The 27276-nt window shown below is 39.0% G+C and overlaps 2 protein-coding genes across 10 annotated transcripts in view; one reads left to right on the top strand and one right to left on the bottom strand.

The window, feature by feature from the left end:
• Positions 1–1305: 1305 nt before the first annotated feature.
• YARS2 (tyrosyl-tRNA synthetase 2) lies at positions 1306–27070 on the top strand. Of its 2 annotated transcripts, XR_014313740.1 has the most exons (6): positions 1306–2191; positions 2991–3158; positions 16677–16832; positions 17088–17258; positions 19873–20115; positions 25545–27070. XR_014313740.1 is itself a non-coding variant. In XM_082738639.1 (5 exons), exons 1-5 carry the CDS (start codon positions 1413–1415, stop codon positions 20030–20032), a joined length of 1434 nt encoding a protein of 477 aa, XP_082594765.1. In that variant the 5' UTR covers positions 1321–1412; the 3' UTR covers positions 20033–22062. The 2 variants fall into 2 exon arrangements, 1 of the variants encoding a protein (XP_082594765.1); XM_082738639.1 differs by lacking the exon at positions 25545–27070 and having other exon boundaries at positions 1321–2191; positions 19873–22062.
• The window catches only part of DNM1L (dynamin 1 like), a 50833-nt gene continuing 44856 nt past the window's right edge, over positions 21300–27276 (bottom strand). For 2 of the 8 annotated variants that reach the window (XM_082738633.1, XM_082738631.1), the window contains 6 exons: positions 26352–26429; positions 26001–26033; positions 23979–24155; positions 23707–23816; positions 23416–23575; positions 21300–23161 (listed from right to left, as the gene is read on the bottom strand). In XM_082738633.1, coding sequence (XP_082594759.1) covers positions 23105–23161; positions 23416–23575; positions 23707–23816; positions 23979–24155; positions 26001–26033; positions 26352–26429 — 615 coding nt within the window. In that variant the 3' untranslated portion in view covers positions 21300–23104. The remainder of the gene's footprint in view (positions 23162–23415; positions 23576–23706; positions 23817–23978; positions 24156–26000; positions 26034–26351; positions 26430–27276) is intronic. The other 6 variants (XM_082738634.1, XM_082738632.1, XM_082738637.1 and 3 more) reach the window with 3 other exon arrangements.

Below are 27276 nucleotides of genomic sequence, written 5' to 3'. Positions count from 1 at the left end.
AGTATCTCAAATCCTATCACAATTACCATTTGGCATTGATAATCTCACTTTGCTGATAATTATACGTGCAAATAAACTAATTTTTAAATATTATTTCATTTGGTTAAATGACTTTATAATGTTATAAAATGGAAAGGTCCTGGGGAGTAATTTGGCCAACGGCCCAGATGTCTGCTTCAGGACCCAGGGCTCTATCCCCCAGCTGCTGAGCTTATCGGTTGCTGATAGCTCACAGCTGAGTCCATTTCTGCATCTAGTTCTCTGCCAAAGCCTTGCCCAAGGTTTTGCCTCCTTTCCAGGGACATCCCACATTTAATGGCTGGCCAATAGACAAGGCCTGTCCCTTGTTTCAATTAAGAATGAATCTGAGAGGAAATCCCAACTCCAGAGCTCCCCCCACCCCCGGGGAGTATTTGAGGCCCCTATTGCAAACTGTTCACAATTTAACTTCTCCCTCAGCTCAAGCCTGCCTCCATCACTCCATTACAGAGGTTTTTCCAAGAGTACACCCCAGTGATCCTTCTGCACACGAATCTCCAACTCGACCTTACACAGCTGGTACTGAAAGTGGTCCGAGAATTGAGACTCCAAAATAGGGTTTGGGAGCTGGTTTCCGTGCCAGCACGCGGGTAATGAGAACCCCATCCCTGGTGAGTGGAGTCTTGACAGCACCTGCCATGCTGCGGCAATGCGATTACCAATTTGAATCCACTTCTACTAAAGCTGTGTCCCACCTGGTTACCTGTAATTGTTAAATAGATAAATAAAACTTGGGGTTTCCTGCATTTAATTTATTGTAGGGCTGGTTCCCGCTATAGCTTGGGCAAGACTGCCACCTCCCGGAGAAACTAATGTAGGCCGATGCCTCTGGCGCTCTCCTCCGCGGGGAATCGCTATCCCGAGTTCGGGTCGCCACGCCAACTCCGTAACTCTCCATCAAGTTAAACCAATTTCTAACCCGTTACAACCTCTATGGACAACCTCTATGGACTTTTTCCATAGAACCAAGAATTCGAAGGAACTTGTGCACCACAATTTTTTCAGGTGAAAATTAAAACAAAATCTAACATCTGTAGAGAGCTACAGCAGGTGCCAAGAGCTTTCATTCTCAGTTCTCACAAGAGCCCTGTGAGGTAGGAACTATTATCACAGACACACCTACGTTACGAATGAGTCAATAAAGTTTTAGAGAATTTAAGGTGACTGACGGTAAACACAATCCCCACTCGGGTCGTCAGAACTCCAGCGTCTGCGGAGAACTCAAGCTCCGTCGCTAAGTGACCGCCCCGCCCCACTCAGGCATGCGCAGAAATACACGGAAGCGATTTCCGTAGAAATTGTAGGAGGCTGGCACTGAGGGGGGTGTGGCGAGAGCCAGAAAATCCCAGCATTCCCCTCGTGCCGACGCCAAGATGGCGGCCCCCGTGTTGCGGTGCTTTGCCCGCGGCCGGTGGTTTGGGACCCCAGGCCCATCAGGAGTCTTGCTCCTGGGACCGCGTGAGGCCCATTCGGGCGCTCAGGGGTTGCTGGCGATGCAGAAGGCTCGGGGTCTTTTCAAGGAGTTCTTCCCCGAGACGGGTACGAAGATAGAGCTCCCAGAGCTCTTTGACCGTGGCACGGGCAACTTTCCTCAGACCATCTACTGCGGTTTCGACCCCACGGCCGACTCGCTTCACGTGGGGCATCTGCTCGCGCTGCTGGGCCTGTTTCACTTCCAGCGAGCCGGCCACAACGTGATCGCACTGGTAGGAGGTGCCACCGCGCGCCTGGGAGACCCCAGCGGCCGTACCAAGGAGCGGGAAGCGCTGGAACCAGAGCGCGTGCGAAGCAATGCGCGCGCCCTACGCCAAGGACTCGAGGCCATGGTGGCTAATCACCAGCAGCTCTTCGCGAATGGGCGGGCCTGGGGAAGCTTCACGGTACTGGACAATGCGGCCTGGTACCAGAAGCAGCACCTGGTGGACTTCCTAACGGCTGTGGGTGGGCATTTCCGCATGGGCACGCTCCTGAGCCGTCAGAGCGTCCAAACCCGGCTCAAGAGTCCCGAGGGCATGAGCTTGGCAGAGTTTTTATACCAGGTGCTCCAGGCTTATGACTTCTATTATTTGTTCAAGCATTATGGATGCCGGGTCCAGCTGGGTGGATCTGATCAGCTGGGCAATATCGTGTCCGGATACGAGTTTATCCACAAGTAAGCTCCTTTACACCCAGGAAAAATCTTGTGACCAAATAATTTACACGTGAATAGCCTGTGATCAACTGTTAACGATTGGGGAATGACGCCCTTTTTGAATCCTTGTGGGTTTTACTCCGCTAAGTCTGTAATGGTGTTAATGTGACTAGCTCACGAAAGTTGAAGGGCTGAATTAATGATACTAGGCATGCAACGTATTCTTAGAGCTTTGAAGGAAATAGACCACTACTCAGAATACAGCTTGTGTATTTTGCTTCCCTTTAGTAACTCTGCTTTTCGTTGTTTATGCTTGAATGCGACCGTGTCTCCTAGAGTAGTTTCTGATTTAGCCTTGCAGGTCCCATGAAGCTAGTGTTAGTTTTTGGTTGGCATCTCAAATTTTTTTCCAACTCCAGATATTTGGCAAATAAGGTAGATTTTAATCGCATTTTCTTGAGGGAGTTCAACTACAGGGCTAACCCATGTGATAACTCATTTTAAAAATTCCTTAAAACATTCTTAAGTGTCTCTACCTGATTTCCCCTTACCCAGTCTTCCTTCCTGTTCTCCCTCAGACTTTACAGTTTTCTAGGACCTAGTGATGCAGAAACTACGTCAGAGTCACTGGTTCCATTGCAGTTTAAAATGACAAATGTCAAAACGAATTGAGTGCAATTAAGAGGAACAAAAATTCAGATTTACAAAGTGAAGGAAGTTTTCTTAGAGCAAGAGACCAGAATGAAATCTGAAGAAGGATCTGCAGAACTTACCATCACTTGTGTTTGAAGCACATAATGAAGTTTTTCTTTATGCTTAGGTTGACGGGAGAAGATGTATTTGGAATCACGGTTCCTCTAATTACAAGTACAACTGGAGCAAAATTGGGAAAGTCGGCTGGTAATGCTGTTTGGCTAAACCGAGAGAAGACTTCCCCATTTGAATTGTATCAGTTCTTTGTCAGGCAGCAGGATGATTTGGTAGAAAGGTGAGTTCTTCATAGTATCCTGAGAAAAATTAACTTTATAAACTCATAATTTTAGCCATTGAATCTGTATGTACCCTTTATAGTTTGTGTTTTTGTTTTCATTTAGATTTTCGTTTAAGACCCAGAACATTGCAATTCTGTTCTTCTGAACAGTTTTTTATTGGTTAGATCAGAAAACCACTGTGATTGATGAAAACTTAGAGCCAAGTTTGTGATCTACATCTAACAAGTACTTAAGACACTCCCACTTGTGTATTCTAGTTTTTTCACTCCTTTTATCATCAACTTGACTAAACCTGATTTTACCTTTGTCTCTAAAGTTTGTTTTCTTTATAACATCTTTTGAAAATCCTTTTTTAAAAATGACTTTCTCATTAATTCGCATCTTAAACTCTTTAAAGAATATAAATTAATGAGAAAAATAGACTTGCAACAAAAAAAAAGATGAATTTAACCAAAAATAACATTTCCAGAGTGGAAAATATGCCTTATCAAACTATAATAATTAAAGTTTTTTCCTTTAGATTTATTTCAAACATTTGATGATACACTTTAGGGTTTTGATGTATCAAGAACTGACATCTGGAAAGTTTCCTTTTCTATTTGGCTCTAATGTATAAAAAATACAATTAATTTCTATGACTAAATGTGTATCCAGCAACTCTTCTAAAATCTTAATTCTAGTAATTTTTGGTTTTAAAGCAAAATTTAAAGCTTAAATTTAAGATTTTGTAAAGAGACTAATGGTAAAGATTAGAGAATCCAGGCGGACTCCAGCATCTGTGGTCACGTGATCTCTTTGGCACTGCAGAACATCGGGATAAAACAATCTTTTCAGTAAATTTCACTTAGATAATTAGATGTCTTATGTGGGGAAAATAATGAAACTTAGTCTCACACGGTTTGCAAAAATCAGTTCCAGGTAGATTATCAACCTAACTCTAACAAAAGATAAATCATGTGTTCAGAAGATAAATAGGAAAATATCTTCATAACTGGGATAGGGAAGGATCCTCAAATGAGATACAAATAAAGATTTGACTAAATTACAATTAAGATCTACTGTTCATTGAAGTCACCATTAAGAGTAGAAGAATATCCATTACATGTACTAAAAGTGTAAAGAGCTTATATTCAAATTCCATAAACCAATAAGAAAAAGACAACCCAATAGAAACATAAAGGCTTGAGCATGCACTTCAGAGAGATTCTGTCCAAAAGACCCAAAACATCTGAGAAGGTTGCTCAGCCTTAATAATGAGAAAATGCAAGATAGAGGTACAATTAAATACTGTTATGTACCCTCCAGAATGGAGAAACAGAATTAGCAATACCAGGTGTTGGTGAAAATGTTCCAAGGTGTTGGGAGAGTGAACTTAATTGTGGTATCAGTCTCGGCCAATTGCTAGTGATGCTATTGACTAGAAATGCTTGAGGAACTCACCTGGGCACATACCATTTGTGGCAAGCCCCACAGACCTTTCCCTGACCAGAACCAGTGTTGAGGCTGGACTGGCCTTTGTGGTTCTTATGATTGCCGGATGCATCTCAGCAACAACCATCAGGGAAATCTGAAAAACAAAATTTCTTACTCACAGGTCCTGGAGGGCCACACAGAAGGCCCTGGGTAGAGAGAGGGAGGGAGTGTGGACCTAGGCCACAGCCTTATTGTAGACAAAGGGTGGGGTGCCTAGGGCTTTAGGTTCACCCTTTAGTGGGAAATTTAAAACATAAAAGCAGGAATTAGGGAACAGGAAGGGGAGAAACAGGGTCACTCAAGTGGTCCCTTATCTAGGGCTTTCTAGAAGAGAAACTTCATGAGTAAGGGTGGCCTGGTAATGGATCTAGTTGGTTTGCTACTAACTGTATCATAACAGCTAGCAGTATGTTTATTCAAAATGAACGTCTTTAAAATGGATAATTTGGCAACTAAAATGTCAGGCACTTAGAGATTTTTTTTTGTCCTTTTTTTCTAATTGAAGTATAGTTGACATACTATATTAGATTAGTTTCCAGTGTGCAACATAGTGATTTGACATTTTATATACATTATGAAATGCTCATCACAATAATTGTAGTCACTGGCTCCTTACAAAATTATTATAATATTGCTTGTATTGCCTGTGCTGTACTTTTCATCCCTGTGACTTTCTTATTTTATGGACGTTTGTATATCTTAATCTCCTTCATCTGTTCACCCATCCCCTGCACTCTGGCAACCACCAGTTCTCTGTATTTGTAAGTCTGTTTCTGTTTTATCTGTTCATTTGTTTCTTAGATTCCACATGCAAGTGAAATCATGGCATTTTTCTGAGTGACTTATTTCACTTAGCATAATACCCTCAAAGTCCATCCATGTTGCAAATAACAAGATTTCTTTCTTTTTTACGGCTGAGTAATAATAATACTCCATTTTTCTTTAGCCAGTTATCTATCAGTGGACACTTAGGTTGCTTCCATTTCTTGGCTGTTGTAAATAATACTGCAGTGAAAATAGGTGTGCACGTATCTTTTTGAATTAGTGTCCTTGTTTTCTACAGGTAAATACCCAGAAGTGAAACTGCTGGATGGTATCAAATTTCTATTTTTAATTTTTTGAAGACCTTTCTACTCTTTTTTTAATGGCTATACCAGTTTATATTCCCCCCCAACAGTGCATGAAGGTTCCCTTTCTCCACATTCTTGCCAAAACTTACTTCCTGTCTTTTTGATATTAGCCGTTCTGACAGGTGTGAGGCAGTATCTCATTGTGGTTTTGATTTGCATTTCCCTGATGATTCGTGATGTTGAGCATCTTTTCATGTGTTTGTTGGCTATCTCTCTCCTTTGGAAAAATGTCTGGTTTGGTTTGGTTTGGTTTTTTGTTTTGTTTTTAATTAGATTGTTTTTTAATCAGATTGTTTCCTGGTGTTGAGTTGTAGAAGTTGTTTATCTATTTGGGGTATTATCCCCTTATCAGATATATCATTTGCAAATATCTGCTCCCAGTCAGCAAGTCGCTTTTGCTTTTTCGTTTTGTTGATAGTTTGCTTCATTGTGCCAGCTTTTTATTTTGGTGTATTCTCAATAGTTTACTTTTGCTATTGTTGCTCTTGCCTGGGGAGAAAAATCCAAAAAATATTGCAAAGGTGGATGTCCCAAGAGTTCCTGCCTGTTTCCTTTTAGGACTTTCATTGTTTCAGGTCTTACATTTTGGTCTTTAATCCATTTTGGGTTTATTTTTGTGTGTGGTGTGAGCAAGTGGTCAAGTTTTATTCTTTTGCATGTAGCTCTCCAGTTTTCCCAGCGCCATTTATTAAAGAGACTGTCTTTTCCCCATTGAATATTCTTGCTCCTTTGTCATAGAATAATTGAACATATAGGCGTAGGTTTATTTCTGGGCTCACTATTCTGTTGGTCTGTGTGTATATTTTTGGGCCAGTTCCCTACTGTTTTAATTATTATTGCTATGTAATATATCTCGAAATCTGAGTGTGATCCCTCCAGCTTTGTTATTTCTCAAGATTGCTTTGGTTATTTGAGCTCTTTCGTGGTTCTATACAGGTTTGAGGATTGTTTGTTCTTAATTCTGTGAAAAATGCTGTTAGTATGTTGATAGGGATTGCTTTAAATAGGTACTTCACACAAAAGTAAATAAATAAAATCTGTATTTTGCTTTGGATAGTATGGACATTTCAACAATATTATTCCAACCTATGAGCATGATACATTTTTCCATTTATTTGTGTCCTCTTCACATTCTTTCATCAGTGTTTTATAGTTTTCAGAGTGCAGGTCTCTTACTCCTTCATTAAATTTATTCCTCAGTATTTTACTCTTTGATGCAGTTGTAAATGGGATTGTTTTCTTGATTTCCTGGTCTGCTACTTTGTTGTTACTGTATAAAAATGGAACAGTTTTCTGTGTGTTAATTTGGATTCTGCAACTTTACTGAATTTATTACTTCCAGTAGTTTTTTGGTGGAGTCTTTAGGGTTTTTTCTATATAGTATCAAGTCATTTGCAAATAGTGACAGTTTTATTTCTTCGTTACCAGTTTGGGTGCCTTTTATTTCTGTCTGTTGGCTGTGGTTGGACTTCCAGTACTATGCTGAAATAAAGTGACAGGTGGATATTACTGCCTTGTTCCTGATCTTAGTGAAAAGGCTTTGAGATTTTCACCAATGAGTATGATGTTAGTTGTGGGTTTTTCATATTTGGATTTTGGGGTATGTTCCCAAAAATCCCACTCGGTTGAGAGTTTTTATCATAAATGGATGTTGATTTTGTCAAATGCTTTTTCTACATCTAATAAGATAATCGTATGGTTTTTTATCTTTTGTTAATGTTGTATATCATGTTGATTGATTTGCATAAATTGAACCATCCTTATATCCTTGTAATAAATCCCATTGGACCGTGGGGAATGACCCTTTTAATGTATTGTTGAATTCAGTTTGATAATATATGTGAGGATTTTTGTGTCTGTGTTCATCAAGGATATATAGCCTGCAATACTCTTTTTTATTTGAAGTGTCTTTATCTGATTTTAGTGTCAGGGAAATGCTGGCCGAATACTATGTATTTGGAAGCATTCATCTCTTCAGTTTTTTAATAGTTTGAGAAGAGTAGATATTAGCTCTTTAAATGTTTGATAGAATTCACATTTGAAACCATCTGGTCCGGGACTTTTGTTTCTTGGGAGGTTTTGATTACTGATTCAGTTTCATTTCAAGTAACTGATCTGTTCAGATTTTCTATTTCTTCTTGATTGTCTTGGACGATTTTATGTTTCTAAGAATTTTTCATTCCTTCTAAGTTGTTCAATATGTTAGACATATAATAATTTTCCGTAGTAGTCCTTTTTTTTTTTTTTAAACCATTGACTATATTTTCTGTGTTGTATCTTTCATCCCATGATTAGTCATTCCTTAACTGGAATCCTGTATCTTCTATTCCTCTTCATCTATTTTTCCCATCCCCTAGCCTCCCACTCTGGCAACCATTAGTTTGTCCTCTGTTTGGGGGGTTTTTTAAATTGATTTGTTTTTTAGATTTCACATATAAGTGAAATCATGTGGAATTTATCTTTCTCTGCCTGAATTATTTCACTTAATGTAGTACCCTCTAGATCCACTGGAGTTGTCACAAATGGCAAGATATCATTCTTTTTTTATTGCTGAGTAATTTTCCACTGTATATATACTATTTCTTTATCCATTAATCTATTAATGGACCCTTGGGTTGCTTCCATATCTTAACTATTGTAAATAATACTGCGGGGTGCCTGGGTGGCTCAGTGGGTTAAAGCCTCTGCCTTCAGCTCAGGTCACGATCCCAGGGTCCTGGGTTTGAGCCCCGCATCGGGGTCTCTGCTCAGTGAAGAACCTTCTTCCCCCCCACTCTCTGCCTACTTGTGATCGCTGTCAAATAAATAAAATCTTAAAAAAAAAATACTGCATTGAGCATAGGGATGCATATCTTTTTGAATTAGTTCATTACTTTTAGCAAATACCCATCAGCAGATCCTTGTGGTATATTTTTAATTATTGAAGAACCTCCATATTGTTTTCTACAGTGGCTACATCAATTTACATTCCCATCAATAGCGCACAAAGGTTTCTTTTTCTGTATATCCTCACCAATATGTTATTTCTTATCTTTTTGATACAAATCATTGTTACAGATATTAAGTGATACTTCATTATCATCTTGATTTCCATTTCTCTGATGATAGTGATGTTGAGCATCTTGGTATGTGTTGACTGTCTATATGTTTTCCTTTGAAAAATATCTATTCAAGTCCTCTTCCCATTTTTAATTGGATGCATAGTGTTAGGGGTATTGACTTCTGTGAGTTCTTTATATATCTTGGATATTAATCCTTTGTTGGATATATCATTTGCAAATAAATCATTTGCAAAAAAACCCACTCAGTAGGTTTCCTTTTTGTTTGTTTTTTGTTTTGTTTTGTTTTGTTTTGTTTTTTTAATTTATTTATTTGACAGAGAGAAATCACAAGTAGACAGAGAGGCAGCCAGAGAGAGAGAGAGAGAGGGAATCAGGCTCCCTGCTGAGCAGAGAGCCCGATGCAGGACTCGATCCCAGGACCCTGAGATCATGACCTGAGCCGAAGGCAGCGGCTTAATCCACTGAGCCACCCAGGCGCCCCATGGTTTCCTTTTTGTTTTGTTGATAGTTTCCTTCGCTGCGTGAAAGCTTTATTTTGGTATAGTCCTAATAGTTTATTTTTATTTTATGGTTTCAGTTCTCAATATTTAGATCTTTAATTCATTTTGAATTTTTTTTTAATGTATAGTGTAAGAAAGTGGTCCAGTTAATGCTTTTGCGCGTACCTGTCCAGTTTTCCCAGCACCATTTGTTAAAGGGATTGTATTGTATTTTCTTGTCACAGATTTGTCCTTTATCACAGATTAATTGACCATATTAGTGTAGGTTTATATCTGCTTTCTCTAGTCTGTTCCACTGATCTATGGGTCTGTTTTTGTGCCATTACCATTCTGTTTGATTACTGTGGCTTTGTAGTATATCTTGAAATTTGGAAAAGTGTTACTTCCAGCTTTGTTATTCTTTCTCATGACTATCTTGACTATTCTGGGTCTTTTGTGGTTCATACAAATTTGTTCTAGTTCTATAAAAAATGCTCTTGGTATTTTGATAGGGATTGCATTTAATCTGTAGTTTGCTTTGAGCAGTACAGACATTTTAACATTATTAATTCTTCCAATCTAGTTTGTGTCATCTTCATTTTCTTTCATCAGTGTTTTATAGTTCGCACATTACAGATCTTCTGCCTCTTTGGTTAAGCATGGTAGTCTTTTTTTTTTTTTTTTTTTTAAGATTTTATTTATTTATTTTTATATAATCTCTACACCTGATGTGGGGCTCAAGCCAACAAACCTGAGATCAAGAGTCATATGCTTTGTCAGCTGAACCAGCCAGGTGCCCCTAAGCATGGTAGTGTTTTACAGTCCTTTTTATTTCTGTGGTGTCAGTCGTACCTTCTCTAATTTCTGATTTTATGTGTTTGAGTCCTCTTTATCCTGATGAATCTGGTAAAAGGTTTATCAGTTTTATCTTTTCAGAGAACTAACTCATAATTTCATTTATTTTAAAGTTTCTGTTTTTATTTGCTCTCATCTTTATTACGTCTTTGCTTCTGCCAGGTTTGGGCTTTGTTCTTTTTTCTAATTCCTTTAGTTGTAAGTTTAGATTGCTTGTTTTAGATTTTTCTTGTTTCTTGAGGCAGCCCTTCATTGCTATAAATTTCCCTCTTAGAACTCCTTTTTCTAAGTCCCAAAGATTTTGGAATATCATGTTTCTACTTTCATTTGTTTCTAGGCAGTTTTTAGTTTATTATCTGACTTCTTTGTTGACCCACTATTTGTTCCATAGCATGTTGTTACATCTCCACATGTCTGTGTTTTTTTCCAGATTTTTTTCTTAAAATTGATTTCTAGTTTCATACCTTCCAGAAAGGAGCTTGGTATAATTTCAGTTTTCATAAATTGAGACTTGTTTTGTGACTTAACATGCAGTCTGTTGTGGAAAATATTCAGTGTGCATTTGAATGTGTATTCTATGTTTGGGAATGGAATATTCAGTATATATCTGTTAAGTCCATCTGGTCCAATAGGTTGTTCAGAGCCACAATTTCCTTGAGTTTTCTGCCCAGATGACCCATCTGTTGCTGTAAGTGGGATGTTAAAGTCCCCTTCTATTGTATTATTGTTGACTTTTCTCTATATTTTTTAAAGATTTGATTTATTTGAGAGGGCACACATGTGCACACTAGTGGGGGGTGGCCAGAGGGAGAGGGAGAAATAGACTCCATGCTAAGCAGGGACCTGAGCTTCCCCCCTCATCCCCCCTGCTCCACCCCCCACCCCAGGACTTGGTCTTAGAACTCCAGGATCATAACCTGAGCTAAAGACAGATGCTTAACTGACCGAGCCACCCAGGTACCCCTTGATTTCTCCCTTGATATCTGTTAATATTTGTGTTATGTAATTAGGTGTTTCCATGTTTGGTGCATTGGTATTTGTGATTTTTATATCTTCATTGGATTGATCCTTTTATTATTAATGCTCTTTGTTTCTTATTACAGTCTTTTAAAGTCTATTTTGTCTGATGTAAGTATTTCTACCTCAGCTTTTTTTGTTTCCATTTTCATAGACTACCTTTTTCCATCTGTTCACTTTTAGTTTGTGTCTTTAAGTTGAAGGAGATTCTTGTAGGCAGCATGTAGGTGGGTCTTGGATTTTTTTTTATCCATTCAGTCAGCCTGTGTTTTTTTACTGGAGCATTTAGTCCATTTACATTTAAAGATTTATTGGTTTGTTTTAAAGAAATAGCAAGCATATGGAGAGGGAAGGGCAGAAGGCCAAAGAGAATCCTCAAGCTGACTCCACACTGAACATGGAGCCTGACATGGGTTTTGATCCCAGGACCCTGAGATCATAACCTGAGCTGAAATCAAGAGCCAGCCACTTAACTGAGCCACCCAGACTCCCCTAGTCCATTTACATTTAAAGTAATGATTAATAGGTACTTTTGTTGTTTTGGTAATTGTTTGATTGTTTTTCTAGTTCTTCTCTGTACCTTTCTTACTTTCTTGCTCTCTTCCCTTGTGATTTGATAACTTTCTTTAGTATAACGCTTGGATGATTCTTATTTTTTTGTGTATCTATTACACATTTTTGGTTTGTGGTTACCATGAGGTTCATACATAGCATCCTATGCATATAGCATCTATTTTAAGTTAATGGTCACTTAAGTTTCAACACATTGAAAAAGCATGTTTGCTACGTTTTTATTCCCCGCTCTGTGTTTTATGTATTTGATGTCATGTTTTACATCCTTTTGTCTTTTGTATTGCTTAACTAATTATGATAGATACAAGTGATTTTCCTATTGTTGTCTTTTAACCTTCATACTGGCTTTGTGATTGATCTGGTACCTTTACTATTTATTTGCTTTCACCATTGAAATTCTTTCATAATTTTCTAAGTCCTGATTCTTTCTCAGCCTCTTCTTTCTCACTTAAAAAAAAATCCCTTGAACATTTCTTGTAAAGCCCGTTTAGTGGTGATGGACATCTTTAAATTTTGTTTGTCTAAGGACCTCTTTATCTCTCATTTAATTCTGAATGATGGCCTTGCTGGGGAGAGTATTGGTTGTAGTTTTTTCCTGTCACCATTCTGAATACACGGTACTGCTACCTCTGGCCTCCTGAAAAATCAGCTGATAGCCTCATGGGAGTTACCTTAGACATCGCTCTTTGCTTTTCTCTCCCCACTTTTAAGATTCTCTCTTTAATTTTTGCCATTTTAATTATCATGTGTCTTGGGTTCTTATTTGGGGCTCTCTGTGCTTCCTGGGCCCAGATGTCTTTTCCTTCCACAGGTTAGGGAAGTTTTCAGCTATTATTTCTTCAATTAAGTTTTCTGCCCCTATTCTCTGTTTTCCTTCTGGGACCCATGTAATGTGAATGCCAGCATGCTGCTTATCCCAGAGAGGTGTGTCCTTAATTAATTCTGTAATACTAGGAATTATCGCTTAATTGGGGAAACCTTAGTATTAAGGATTTGAAGGTAAACGGTGAGGTTCCATTCATGAATGGCTGACTTATGTACTGACCAAACAGGGCCATTGAAAGGGGAGGCTGTGGGCTTAAAAAGACTCCATCTCAGTATCTATAGTAACAAGGTATAGGCCTTTAGTGCCCTGTTTAAATTGGTATTGGGGGGTGTTTACCATTTTGCCCACAGGAGGGAGAGTCACTGGCATCCATTTTGTAAATCCCCCCAAGAAGACTAAGAACTTGGGCTGGGTCTGTGTGGCATTGTGCCAGTGCATCCATGCCCATAATAGGGAAAGAAAGGGCCAAGGAAGCCACCACCCGAAGAAGCTATTTGAAGTAAATGGTCCCTGTAGTTAGTTAAATCCAGATGGATTTGTACACCTTTGATTGTTTTACTAGGAATGCCCTGTAGGTAGAAGGGCTTCCCTTTGAAGAATTTAGAGGGTTTGTCTGGAATAACAGTGACTTTGAGCCCTGATATCTAATAGGGACAAAAAGGACCATGCATTTTTATTGTCTCAGTGGACTGTCAGAGTGGTATGGGGCAGCTGCCTCTGGGAGGTGGGTTAAGTCCTGGGGATCTACCCAGTTCCTAGGGTAGAGGCTTAGGTGGCTGCCAACCCTGAGGTTAGAGAAGAGGGCAGAGGTAGTTGCAGGGACTGGGTTGGAGTCAGGAGTGCAGGCTAGGAGAATGCTAGTATTAATTAGGGCCTAGAGTTTAGAGACTGGCTGTCCAGATATTAAGTGACCAGGAATACTGAAATTTTATAACTCCCAGGAGAGTTTAATCTGTATTTTCAGAAAAGGACAAAATTAAGTTGGGAGTTTACTAAGGAGGGGGTAGGGATTCCTTTTGGTTGAGGGAAATTTGCTCAAGGGGAAACCCCTCTGGGGCAGTGGGTGTGTAATGGCATAGGTTTGAAGCATCTGGGTGCCTGGATAGTAATCTCCACTACATCTAGCAACCCGTCAGGGCCCCCCAGTGCCTTTTAAATGGTTTTAGCAGTCCCATTAAAATGTAGTAGGGCTGCCCTCTAATTAGGGAGAGCACCTCATGAAAAGAATTCTCTGGACTCCAGGTCATTTGGGGCCTCTTCAGTTTTAGAAATGAAGAGGGGGTCATCTGGGTCACTATGGTCATGTCTCTAGGGGCTCACCACAAGTGGTCAGGGCCCGGCGAGTGCCCCCAGTCATTCCTATCGACATCACTATTGATAGGCTGCATCTGGAACAGTGGGAACATGGTATTGTCAGCAGGACTGCATGGTAGTACTTGTAGTTAACTATGGGGTCTGCCTTACCTTCCCATCTTACAATAACTGGCTGACCAGGTAGGTCACAGCACTTGGGAACACAGCACCACTCGCTGGATGCCATCCCACCAGTCCCGGTTTGCATATCACCTCTGCTATATATTGCCTGTCGTCTCTCTCCTAAAGTGTCACTGCTGCCATAGTAATTCAGTGTCTCCAGAGCTGTGTGATCAAGGCCATGTGGACTAAGGAGATGATTAGATCACTAATTTTTTAAAATTTATTTATTTATTTGACAGAGAGACACAGTGAGAGAGGGAATTCAGGCAGGGGGAGTGGGAGCAGCAGAAGCAGGCTTCCCACCAAAGAGGAAGCCCAATTTGGGACTCGATCCCAGGACCCTGGGATCATGACCTGAGCCGTAGGCAGACGCTTAATGACCAAGCCACCCAGGTGCCCCTAGACCATTAATAATAAAGGCCTTTAGTGACTAATAGAAATGAGGGTCCTTCGGGCCTTGTGCCGAGAAGGGCTAATTACTGAGGAAAGGATATTCTGGTAAGGAGGAGGGAGAACTCCCCTAGTGACCATTGAGTGGTGGGTCATAGTGGGACTGTGTGTCTCCTACCCACATTTCCCAGACTGGAGTCTGTTTTGTGGCTGAACTGGCTTTTATGGTTCTTACCGGATTGTAAGGATTGTTAGGATTGCAGGATGCACCTCAGCAACAAGCATCAGGAAATTTGGAAAACCATCTTATTCCCTACAAGTTCTGGAGGGTATGGGGCACTTGGAGGTCTCGGTTAGGGATAGGCAGAGAGCATGGTCCTGGGGCTCTGCCTGGGCCTTTATGAGGCCCTTCTTCATTGGCAGATTTAAAACACTAGAGTGGAAATTAGGTAGTGGGAAGGGAGAAATGGGTTCACCCAAGTGTTCACTTAGCTGAGTTACCGAGGGCTTTTTTTTTTTTTTTTTTAAGATTTTTTAATTTATTTGACAGAGAACACAAGCAGGCAGAGAGGCAGGTGGGGTGGGGAGGTGGGGAAGCCGGCTTGATCCCAGGACCCTGGGATCATGACCTGAGTCGAAGGCAGAGGCTTTAACCCAGTAAGCCACCCAGGCGCCCCTATCCACAGCTTTCTAAAAGGGGAACTTGCTGTGCAGCCGTGGCTGGCTGCTTTGCCTGGCTCATGAGCCTTCAACTGTGGCAAGCAGGCAGCAGCTCATTTGTGTGGGGGAGTGCTTGGCATGGAGGCCGTGGCAATCCAAAACTTAGGGTCAGACATAGATGCAGCACTTATAGAACCACTCTGGAAAAGTAGGTGTCTGTGTTACTAAACCTGAATATGCACATAAACCTGTGACCCTACACTTCCTCTCCTGGGTTCGTCCCCAAAAGAAATGAGCACACATGTGCACCAAGAGAACTACATGGGAATATTCATAGCCGCGGTATTAGCAGCTGTCCAAGAGGGGAAGCAACGCAGATATCCACAGTAGACTGTCTACATAAATACTTTATACGAAGTAGTCACGGCACAGAACGCTGTACGTAACAGCGGTGACACAGCAACGTGAATGCGTCTCTTGCCAAATATACTGATGTGCCAGAGAGGCTGAAGATGAAGATATATTCAGTATGATCCCATTTATAAAGCCTAAAACTGGCAAAACAAAGCAACGACATTTCCCAAGGGATATCAGAGTAGTAGAAGTTTAAAAAAAAAAAACAGAGATTACCTTGAAAAGGGAGAAGAGTGGTTCATTTGGAAAGGCGGAAGTGTATGTAAAAACATCTGGGTTTTCTTGAGTAGAAGAAACGAGGTATTTCTGGATGGGGAGTAATTACATAGATGTTTGCTTTTTGATTCCTTAAACTATGTTTGTGATTTATATACTTTCTATGTGTTTTTTAAAGGCTACAGATAAAATGTCAATTTTTAAGTTACACATTTTTTATTGATGGATACATATACAGAAAACAAAAGTATTAAAACATGCATAGGAAGAGTAGGTACAAATTTAAGTTAGCTTATTCCTGGGCATGGAGGGGAATATGTTGGCATCTAGAGCTATATTATTTCATGCCTTTTCAAAAGGAAAGATCTGAAGTGAAGATGGCAAAACAGTAACATCTTCAGTCTGACTGGTGTGTGCATGGGTATCTTATTTGGGGTACATTTCTATATGTTTATTTTTCATAATGAAAAATAAGTTTAGGGGCGCCTGAGTGGCTCAGTTGGTTAAGCAGCTGAATCCTGGTTTGGGTGTGGGTCATGATCTCAGGGTTGTGAGATGGAGCCCTGCATCAGGCTGTTTTCAGTGGGGAGTCAGCTTGTGATTCTTTCTCCCTCTCCCCCTACTCATGTTCATGCATGCACTCATTCTCTCTAAAATAAATGAATCTTAAAAATATATGTAAATTTAAAAGTAGGCAGGATGTCTTTTGAAGGGAAAGGGAGTTGGAGACAAAAATTAGGTGTGTTGTATACACCAGCAATGTATCCCAGGGTCCTGGGATCGAGCCCTGCATTGGGCTCTCTGCTCAGCGGGGAGCCTGCTTCCTCCTCTCTCTGCCTCTCTGCCTACTTGTGATCTCTGTCTGTCAAATAAATAAATAAAATATTTAAAAAAAAAAGAAGAATCAGATGCTTACACCAGCAATGTATGTTTTGTCCCACAGGTACCTGAAGCTCTTCACTTTCCTGCCCCTTCCAGAGATTGACCACATCATGCAGCTGCATGTTAAAGAGCCAGAAAAGCGGGGTCCTCAGAAACGACTCGCTGCAGAAGTTACAAAGCTCGTTCATGGACAAGAAGGGCTGGATTCTGCTAAAAGGTGGCCTTTAGGAATAACTAACACTGGATAAAGCTATGTAGTTAATGGACTTGAGAAAATTTATTAGGGCTATCATGTCATTTGCCACTGTAAGGACTGTCAGTGTCTGACTTAAGTGCTTTAGAATAGCCTCTGTGGGAAAGATCATCTTGAGCTAAGTATGACTTCTACAAGATAAACGTTGCTGTTTTAGAACTATTAGAATGTGTCTGTGGATAAGCACTCCCGTGATGTGGTTCTCGATGTGTTCTTCAGGTGTACGCAGGCCCTTTATCACAGCAGCATCGATGCCCTGGAGGTCATGTCTGATCAAGAGTTACGAGAGTTGTTTAAAGAAGCTTCATTTTCTGAATTAGTTCTTGACCCAGGAACAAGTGTCCTAGATACATGCCGCAAAGCAAATGCCATTCCAGATGGTCCCCGAGGGTAAGATGATTTAACTTTCAGTCACTGTTCATTCAGCAGTAAATGTTACAGTTCACAGCATGTTTCTGTAGTGCCACAAGGTGTCTTATTCCTGGCAGAAATTAGGTTAGTCCAAGACTAAAGTGAAAACTTGAGAACCTATTGTTGAAAATACTCTAAATTTTCTATAAACTCTCATACCCCCATACTTCTCTCCTTAAATCTAAGCCCATTTTTCCTCCAGCACTGGAAAGGCCTACATTGAAGGGACCACTGTGATCAGCAGATGCACTGGGATTAGTCAGCTTGGGGATGGATGGTCACAATTTGAGACCAAAGTTAAGAGATTCACATGGTCCCTCTCATATTCAGTCTGTGTCATCTTTGAGGGAATAGAGGGGTTGCCCAACCCGTTTACAGTATTTGTTGAGGGCGCATGGGTGGCTCAGTGGGTTAAGCATCTGCCTTCGGCTCGGGTCATGATCCCAGGGTCCTGAGATCAAGTCCTGCATTGGGCTCCTTACTCAGTGGGGAGCCTACTTCTCCCTTTCCCTCTGCTGCTCCCCATTTGTGTGCATACCTACTCTCACTCTGACAAATAAATAAAAATTTTAAAGAATATTAGTTTAATTTCTGAAAATGAAGTAAGTATATGATGTTACTTCCTAAAACTAGTATTGTAAATTACCTACTACTCCTCTTGAGAATTCCTTTTTTCTTTTTTTTTTTTAAGATTTTATTAATTTGTTAGAGACACAGAGGGAGAGAGAGAGGGAGAGAGCGCATGCATGAGGGAGCGCACACAAGCTGGGCAAGGGGTAGAGGGAGAAGCAGGTTCCCCACTGACGAGGGAGCCAGACCTGGGACTTGATCCCAGGACACTGGGATCATGACTTGAGCCGAAGGCAGACACTTAACTAACCGAACCAGCCAGGCACCCCAGAGAATTCCATTTTTCTTATCAAGATGTAGGTAGAATGCGTTTTCCTCAGTTATGTGGGATTATGAGGGAATAAAAGTGTTCCACAAAAAAGTAATCCAGCATATACTTGATGCTTCTGCACTTAAAACTGAAATAGAGTGATTTAGAAGGAAAAGCACTGGTTAGCCAGAAAACCCTGGGTGTCTCATTTCCTGGAGTTTGACAGTTAAGTCATATGCTTGTCAGCCCCTAGTCATGATTATAAATGACATTTGTTAAAATTGCTATTTTCTTTCAGTTATTTTAGATTTTTACCTTTCTCCTAAAAAGCCCTTAGTTATTCTGTAGAGAGAAAATATCCATTGTCTTTGTTATCACTTGCTATTCCACCTTACTGATTCCCTAATATGCTCATTATTTCATGTACACTGGATTGCAGGTGGTGCCGTATACCTCTCCAGAGTGAGTCACTGGTTCTAAGGATTTTCCTTACTGTGGAAGCATTTTTTATTTTCTTCTGAACTTTTCTAGTGGCTTATTTACTGATACTGGAAATTTTACCATGACTTAGGATGACAGCATATCTGATTTAGACAGAGCTCTTAATATTGACGTTTTTTTAGATTGTATAAGCTAAATAAGACTGCCATTTAAGCAAAATGAGAACATGATCTGGAAACTATAGCAAACAGACCAAAGTAACACTTCCTAAGAGAAAGAAATCGGTCCTTAAATAGAAAACGTTGAGTTTTATGAAACCATGTGTAGTAGTGGTTTCTTTGTCATTTGGTAACATTCAGATAAGAGAAAATGAACATTTGCTTTTCACAAGGGCTTCCAAGGACTTTCATGCTCTAGACCTTTTCTTCTGTTTGCTTCTTTCCAGCTACTCCCTATGTTTCCTCACCCTATTTGTGGAAGTAACTGCTACTCACCCTCCCAGTTTCCATGTCTCCTCTTGCAGGACAATTTCCAGCTCCCCCACCAACCCAGTGTGCACCCAGAGTCATATTTCCTACTGGTGACAGCATTTAATCTCTCTGGAATAGTCTGGCTCTCTCCACTAGTTTGCAGTACTATTTATATTTAGCGTATAGTAAAGGCTCTATAAATGTTTGTTGAATGAATTGGGCAGTAAGTAAATAACAGAAGTAAAACCTATTTACATACACCATCAAAAAAATTGTTACTAAACTGGAATTAGATAAGCTACTGATAATCCATCTCTGAAATCAGCCCATTTCACTTAAAAAATTCTCAATTTTAACAATATGCTATTATTTGCATAGTCTCATAATATAATTTCTAATGATTTTCCAGTTTCATAAGTTTCCTAAAGATTTCTATAACAGGACTACATAGTTGCGACTGGTATCTCATGGGAACTCACAAAAAGCAGCACTGTCCTCTTTGTATTTCTGGAGGCTTCTTTTCTGTGATTAAGGAATCACTCTCCAGGTGATTCTGCTATTCATGTTTAAACCACTGCCAACTGAAGAGTTCTGCGTAGAGCTATGAAATACCCTAGATTTTTCTCCACTAAACAAGAAACTTATGCCTTAAATCCACTCCTTTTCAAAAAGCATTTGAGGGAGGCAGAATCTAGTAGAGTGAACATGAAGGTAACAATTCACTGCTAAGTGGTTTCAGAGTGGTTTGCAGAGCCTCTGCAATGTAAGTCAAATGATTCTAATTAAACATTTCTATTTTTAGGCATCGGATGATCACAGAAGGTGGAGTTAGTATAAATCACAGACAAGTAACGAATCCTGAGTGTGTTTTGGTTGTTGGACAACATATTCTTAAGAATGGACTTTCATTATTAAAAATAGGAAAAAGGAATTTCTACATTATAAAATGGCTTCAGCTATGATGAAAAATCCTTCAGGTGGTTCAAACTTACCCATCTCCTAAGATGTACCAAAGGCTGGCTCCAGAACTTACACTTTTGCTCATGTAAGTCAAACTGTAGAGAATGGAGTACTCTCTAGGTCTCAGAGTGTGAGTAATTTTCTTATTTCCACAGGGTGGTTAAGACAAGTGCTGGTGTAATAATGCAGTATTTTATCTGCTGAGCTGCAGGTGTTACCATAGAACTATGATTGCCAGGGATAATCTTTTAAAAATTCTATTTCATGGAAGAACTATCCTATCCTTTTTGTTCCCTTTTTAGAGATGAGGAGGAACAGTGAAAAAGAGGGTGGCGTAAGGACTCATGGATACTTTTATATCGGGGGTTCATCTCCCTGATCTGACTCACAGACACCAGCAGGGCTTCTAGTGTTCACATTAGAAATGTGAAAAATAGTATTGGAAACTTGTAAATTTCTGAATTTTGTTGATTAAATCCAGTTCTCCTTAAGAAGACAAGTATTACATACATTAAGCCATAGTTGGCAGTAGAAATTCTAGTAGAAAGTTAGCTTTCAAAGAACAAAAATCCGTACTTTTCAGAAGTTTTCTAATTGAGTGTTTTAGTCCCTTGCCTGTGTTTCAGTATAATTAAATTTACTCACAGCCTTGTTTTGCCAAATTACTGAGGAAGCAGTATTTCATAAATTTGGAAACCTAGCTTTAAGTTTCAGCGTCTGTCTTCAAGCAGATTGCAACTTGAGATAAACTGAACTGAAAAGTAACTAGAGTGAAAACAGAGATAAATATTATACCAATATCCAATCACAGGAGAATATCATAAGGAATTCAGGTAAGGGAACTTTTCCAGACTTAGAGTCCAGACCTAATTAAGCTCTCTATACATTAGGCAAATTAATTCTTAGAACGGTTTCCACATCTCAAAAATCAGGGTAATATCAGTGTATTTCCCTGAGGACTAAGTGAAATACACAAATACAAAATGGTTCACAATCTGATTCCTTCTAGAAAACCATATAGGCAGCAAAGCATGTAGTGTTGAAATTCTAGCCATTTACTACCTGGATTACATGGAACAAATCACTGAATTTATGTGTGAAACTGGAGATGTAATAATCTCTGAATTGTGAGAATTTAATAGGAAATTTTGTAAAACTTTTATACAGTGTAAGCTGTATTATGTTCCAATTAGATTTATGAGTTAAACTATAGTTTATCTGAACCTTCTCTGGGAGCAAAGTTAAGAAGAATTCATTTATTGACAAAACTTTAATGTCATTTCATACCAGCAATTTTATTTACATAGCAAGAACATACAGGTGTCCACTGTAAATGTCAGATCGTCTAAACATATCAGAGCTTCACTCAGTTTGAGAGCCAACAAAGGAAGGTTTTCTAACTTCCCAAACCTTTCTTGCCTCTGCTTTTCTTGTACAAGGTGTGTAGTGCCAGCAAGTACATTACCGTAACCTATCTTTAAAGGTAACATTTCCAATTTGAAATATGTTTGATGAGAATGGTGCCCTGTTAAGTTCCCCGCCCCCTTACAAATTTAAAAGGCTGAAATGGTAGTCATCTGATGTATCTGAAGTAAGTCAGTCATGGATGGCTATACTGAGGTTGAAGAATGGTAGAGTGACTTCAGAGTGTGTTCTAACAGACGTTTAGGTAGTGTGCATTCTCTCCAGATAGGTACTGCTCACAGATTCAAAGGAGTACCATATTAGAGAAGATTGAATCTGTTCATGGTTGAGGTCAGTTGCTGAGCCTGTTGTTTGCTAGTAAATGGGTACCGTAAGCTCGAGTTGCCAGACATGCTTTCCCTGCCAGGAGTTCTTCATAAATGTCATAACTTAGGAGAAAGGTTAACATGTTCAGTAAATTCTATATTATGGAAATATAGTATCTGTCAGAGATGGAGCTAAATAAATGCCTTAAGGATTTTGACCCGTATCTTAAAAAATTTTTAATGTAATTCATATCAAGAATCACCTGGGGAATTTTAATAAAATGTGAATATGTTCTAAACCTCACCCCCAACCTCTTTGAATGCATTTTAGTAGCCTAAGCCTTCGGATGTGTGGCTGTGTCCGGGTATTTTTCTTTAGATTATAGAGTTCTACTCTATAATAGAGTTCCACTATATATATATATTGTTCCACTCTAAAATAGAGTATTTTCTAATGTATTTTGTTGGTGTGAAGCAAAAGTAACTTTTTTTTTTTAACCAACTATTAGAGAAGATACACTTCAGTGATCACCACAGGATTTGGTTTTAAGTCCCAGTTCCAAGTGAATCTTGGGACATGGTGTAAGTGATCTAATTTAAAGATGGATCTGAATTATTATATTTGAAAATCAAGTCTAGATGATTTTTAATGCAGAACAATATAATTCATCCTTCCAGGTTTAAGAAAGGATCAAAGATACTTTGATTTTTAACGCCCTAGGGTAGCATGAGCCCAGAAGTGGAAGGGCTGCATAGCTACACACACACACTGCGTCACTGTCAACGTTCCAGACCTTCTTGTGACTTCAGCTTTCTTACACATCAAAGGCTGCAGCAAAGCTCAGTAAAACTATAAATCGAAGGACAGGTGGAATACAATGACTGTGAGTAACCTGTCAACTCACATCTTTCAAAGCCAGACCAGTTTATATTGTGCATGCATTACAGTTGTAGGAAATGGTGTCTTGTGCATTCTTCTTGCAGGACTAGGGCAGCAGCTTTAATACTACTAACAGATTACACAGGTCATCTTATCCACAGGCAAACTGCTTGCACAACTAGAACATTTAACAGCTCTTTTTAAGTTCAAATGAAATGGTCACAAGAAAGACTTGATGTATTTTATAGGTACTGGGCAACTTTAGAAACAGCCATTTATTATTTGGATTAACTGTATGATTTGTTCTGCAATACAGAGTAAAATTTTCAGTTTATAGCCAGTCTCTTCACATGAGCAGATTCATACCATTGTAATACACAGGAGTTCATAAATAAAATTCTACTCAAGTAGGCAGTAACTAGCAAATTTCGAGTCAACAAAGTCTCCATATTCTATAGTTCTCTTCACCAAAGATGAGTCTCTCGGATTTCAGCAATTATTTGACTGGCTCCTTGCAATGCCTATATTTAAAAAAACAAACAAACAAAAAATCTGAATTATGTGGGTGTAATCACTCCACTTTATATGTAGTAACTTTATATTAACCAGTATCTCCTCTGGTTTTGAACCTAAAAGTCTAATCAAGTACCAGTGGAAAAAAAAGATTAGTCCTTATAGGAGGACTATATCTCTAAGGATAAGAATGCATTTTTAACAATGCAGTGTTTGTATCTACGACCCAACTGTGAAAATTAAAAACCGCTGACAGTAATACCTTCAGCATGTCGGCTGCTTCCTTCCTGCGCTGGGCCATGTCCTCAGATTCAGTTAGAAGATCATCCAATAAGGACGATTTGTACAGCTGTCCTACTAACTCACTCTGAAGAGTATCTTTCACATGATTAACCAAAAAATGCATTACTGCCTTTGGCACACTGCAAAACCAAATCAGATGATCCATTAATTTAGAATAAAAGCCTAAAAATTTTAAAACACGTGTATTTCTACAACAAATTCTGGAATAACTGAGCAGTATTAGAGTCTGATTTAGTACTATAGTACTAACCTGTCTTGAATATTCTTTCTGACAATAAGAAAATATGATTTGATGAGTCGTTCAATGACCTCACAATCTCGCTGTTCACGGGCAGATAGTTTTCGTGCAACAGGAACAGGCTAAATGGAGTGAGGGAAAGAAAAAAATTTCACTTTTGTGCCATTTTGAAACGGTTAAAAGTTCAGTAAGTTTTTGTGACTTTTAGTTCCTTGAGTTTTTCTGAAGTGCTTTCCTAGTAATTCAGTTATCTTCTTAGTGCGTAACCCATTCGCGTGGCTTACCACATCCAGCAGATTCACAGCATGGCCTTTTTGTGGGCTGGCTGGCATAATTGGAATTGGCTTTGATTTTTCCTCAGCTAATAACTCTTCAGCTTTTGAAGTTTTCAGCATTCCTCTCCAGTTGCCTGTTGTTGGTTCTTGAACACTGTCTCCAACCCCACCACCTCCAGATGCAACCTGAAAAGAACATGTTCCAAAACCTATTCCAACTGTATCGGACCTGACATGAACTTAAAGTTCATCTTCTTTGACAAGGAGAACACAACATCCAGTACCATCTGGGATTTTATTCAGACAGATAACAGGGTCAGAAAAAGATGGCATGTGGCATGTGTAACTGGCAACCTGAGCTATCGTAAATAAGAGGTTCTGTTGTCTTTTCTTTGGAAGGCCTCAGCCCATAGATTTAATTTTTATCATGTGCTAACTTTAAAATTCTTCCTCCTTGCCAACCCCTCCAACAGTAAATTGTGGGAAAAGTATAAACTGCCCTTAATAGTGCTTATTAAAAGCACAAAGGAAAACAGAACTGCCAGTTTGATTTTTTCAAAGTAACCTTACACACTATTGAACTTGATCTTTCCAAAAGTCCTATGAACTCCTGTCTCAAACTTCAGAGTTTATCTATTTTCCAAGTTAGTTTACATTTTTAATAGTCAACAAAATACTATAAGATACAACTACAAACTGTTTACACTTACAGTTCTTAGGCTGATACTGACTTTAAGCTGCCTAAAATGTGGAATGTGACATAAACCCAAGGTAAGTTTCCTCAATGTTCTTAAGAATCTACTGAAAGAAATCTAGTAATCACCAGTACTTTTGTACCTTCTTCTCTAGGATATGTCAGTTGATTTATAAAAGAAAAATGTTTAGAATAATGGGAAAAACAGTAACTGATCAACATTTGGGAATGTTTTTACATGCTCTTTAAAAAGATCTTACAATCTAAAATGGAATTAAGGTGGCATCCAGACTTTTAACCGAAGTGTATTATGGCAAGTGTTAAATCTATGTCAGTTTTCAAAAACAAAATCCTAGATCAAGAAGAAGCTGGGGTTCAATTGTAGGGTGATGGATGCTTAACTAGACTTGGGGTGATCGCTTTGTAGTGCATACAGATATCAAATTATAATACTGCACACCTGAAAGATATATTTTTAAAACATTAGTTTGGGTTATCATTCTGAATCAAAACACTGGCCCAAATTTGCCTGTAATACATCAGTTAAGATATGCTATGTCCAAATATAGCAGTATATTATAAACTAATCTTAACATGAGTAATTAGTTTTTTAAATACCTGTTAACTACACCATGAATGATGAAAAGAAAAGGAAAGCAAACTCAGGGTGATGCCATAAGTGAAATAAAACTTAAGGCAATGATTTAGATGGTTCTCTATAAAACCTGAGCACAGTGGGCTGAGAGAGGATAAGACATTGATAAACTTATGAGGTTCAGAATCTTAAACCTGGACAGTAAGTGAGGAAAGGAGCTAAAGGCAGAAAAAAAACAGAGGAAGGTCTGAATAATTTACTGATTATCTCATTTCCCCCCAAACAGGTTATCAAGAATTGACAGTCTCAAACTCTCCCAGTCCCTGTTTGTTCCGAATTCGCTTAAGCTGCTGAGGCACATGCTAAGCCCCATGTTTCGGGTGACAAGGCAAACCACGTGGCCGCGCAGGCAAGCAGCAGGAGAGGCTGATCCATTAGTACCGGACAGATCTCTGAACCTTTAAAGAGGAAATGTCCAGAAGTATTAACTGCCAGCTCTGGAATCTTAACTCCCTACCACAATATTAAAGTCAAAACTAGGAGGAAAGCCTTTTGTTATTTAAAAAAAATGTTAAAACTAGAACTAATGCCATCTTAGAAGGATTAGTTAGGTAAGAGAAACATTAAAAAATGGAACACAGACAAGAGATAGATGCTGTTATACAAAGAGCTTCAGTGGTTTTGAAGACAATGTTTCAGTGAGAACCAAAGGTACATTTCCATTCTGAAGCAAGAGACTCACATTTTTAGTTTCTCTTCTGCTGTCCTGAATTAACTGTTAAAAGATATGTTAAAACATGCAGTTTAACAAGCAAAATTTAAATACCAATAGCTTGAATTTCAAAAGTGCAGGATAATTTCCTCTTTAAATTATCTTTCCGTGCGCATCTTCTATATTGTAAGCAAAAGAAAGGCATGTCAACAATTTATGAAGTATACATTGTTATATAATTTAAAATTCCTATTAGACTAAAATGATCTAACCTTAGCACACATCCCACATTAATGTTCAGTGTACAGTGTGTTGTTTCCAGATGATTATGTTGCACCAAACAACTAGGCATGCAGGCTTAGATTAAGAATCAGAACAGACCTTGCCATCAGCCTCAGCAGAAGCAGCAGGGGAGGGCTCCTGGGAGGCAGGTGCCAAAGCACTTGGAACTTTATAAGACTAAAGGCAAAAAATGCAGGGAAAGAAAATCAAGGATGCCAAAAATGCATTCAGAAACATTCTATGAGTGTAAATTGTTCTTCTCTGTACCAAAATAGTAAAGTAACCATGAGAAACAAAAGCAACCATGAGATATAAAATTATTTGTTCTTCCTTACTCCTTGTACTATACTGTTATCACCTTTGTTAAAAGCCTTCTTCAGATGAATAACTAAGGAAAATCCAAATTCAAAAGCTTCATTTTTATTTCTAGAATCTGTTAAGATCTTTTCTGGTAAAGAATTCAAGGTAACAGATTTGTATACATGTATTTTAATCTATGCAACTGTTTGTAGAAAACATCTATTATGTGCATATTTACCTTCCCTCCCAAAATACCTTCTTGTTGGTCATTTCAACTAATTTTATAAAGTTGATAAAGTCACCATAAACTTTGGTTTAAAAGCTTGATACTTAGGGTGGCTCAGTCGGTGAAGCCTCTGACTCTCGATTTCAGCTCAGGTCATGATCTCATGGTCTTGAGATCGAGCCCCATGGGACTCTGTGCATGGAGACTCCGCATGGAGTCCGCTTGAGATTCTGTCTCTACCCCCTGTAAAATAAATCTTCTAAAAAAATAAAAGCTTAATGCTTAAAACCCACCTTTAAGCATTTTTTCTAATGTATTCAAGATACCATCTAATGTTCAAAATACCATCTTTAAATTACTCAACCTCTTTTTAAACTTGCAGACCTTTACTCAATGAAATAGTTCCAATGGAATAGTAAAGGGAGAAAAAGAAAAGACCATTACTCCTAGAACTGAGTTGTATTAAGGCTTACCAATCCTTTGCATATTGGGAATATG

Source organism: Mustela nivalis (assembly GCF_964662115.1).
Source record: "Mustela nivalis genome assembly, chromosome: 7".
NCBI classification, from domain to species: domain Eukaryota; kingdom Metazoa; phylum Chordata; class Mammalia; order Carnivora; family Mustelidae; genus Mustela; species Mustela nivalis.
This window is presented reverse-complemented; position numbering and strand designations above follow the sequence as displayed.

Coding starts and splice junctions, on each gene's coding strand:
- YARS2 (XM_082738639.1), top strand. CDS start 1,413: ATGGCGGCCCCCGTGTTGCGGTGCTTTGCCCGCGGCCGGTGGTTTGGG. Junction 2,192..2,990: donor GGATACGAGTTTATCCACAA/GTAAGCTCCTTT, acceptor CTTTATGCTTAG/GTTGACGGGAGAAGATGTAT. Junction 17,259..19,872: donor ATTCCAGATGGTCCCCGAGG/GTAAGATGATTT, acceptor TTCTATTTTTAG/GCATCGGATGATCACAGAAG.